Genomic DNA, 779 nt, shown 5'->3' on the forward strand with positions numbered 1-779 from the left:
ACAAAGTAATATTGATTAAACTTTATTGTTTGTTATGATCTTCAGGCTTGTAACTTATTAATTTCACCTAGTATAGCAAATACTTGATTCGTCTCCATCCATGAGTTTTATCATTTTATTTTCTGTAAAAAGTACTTTTATCATTCGTTTACATTACAAATAAATACGGATGGCAAGCTTATGATTCCACAATTAATGTTATAGTTTATTATGATGCCCAAATGCAAACAGTATATAATAAAAAAAATGAATTATAGATCTCTTCAAAGCAAAATTTCCCAATGATAAAATTCCCAACCACGTTCTCATTCGTATCCGAGACGAGTTTAAAGCAGATCGTTGTGGACCTTTGAAAAAATTCGGGTCCGTGGGAAAAATAATCCAAACACAAAGTCACTGGTGCTGAGAAGATGAAGTTCATTCGGGAAGCAATATAATTAATGAGAGTAGCAATGAAATATATTAATAAAAGTAGTGAAGAATTCAAAATACTTTGAAAAAAGTAGGCAAAGTGAACGAGAACAAACCGCAGTAAAACTCGTTAAATTGAAAATAAAGGCCTTTGTTTTAATCACACGCATATACACGGAAGTACAAACATGTTTTAGGAAGTACTACAGGAATACGCTTTAATCCGCTGCACACTCACCACAGGTCCCTCATCGTGACGGGGGAGAGGAGGAGTTGAAGGCAGACGCTGGTCTCCGCTTTTATACGAAGATAATTACGTAATATTCACACCCCACCCCCCTTGCCCCCTATTCCTGACCCTAACCTTG

The 779-nt window shown here is 35.6% G+C and overlaps 1 protein-coding gene across 1 annotated transcript in view; it reads right to left on the minus strand.

Moving 5' to 3' along the window:
• Window positions 1-684, minus strand: part of LOC119594112 (alpha-amylase-like) — a gene marked incomplete in the record, with an annotated part of 25,081 nt that extends 24,397 nt beyond the window's left edge. Inside the window, 1 exon segment of the mRNA XM_037943170.1 lies at window positions 650-684. Coding sequence (XP_037799098.1) covers window positions 650-663 — 14 coding nt within the window.
• Between the last annotated feature and the right edge of the window lie 95 nt (window positions 685-779).

This window comes from Penaeus monodon, chromosome 33 (genome assembly GCF_015228065.2).
Source record: "Penaeus monodon isolate SGIC_2016 chromosome 33, NSTDA_Pmon_1, whole genome shotgun sequence".
NCBI classification, from domain to species: Eukaryota; Metazoa; Arthropoda; class Malacostraca; order Decapoda; family Penaeidae; genus Penaeus; species Penaeus monodon.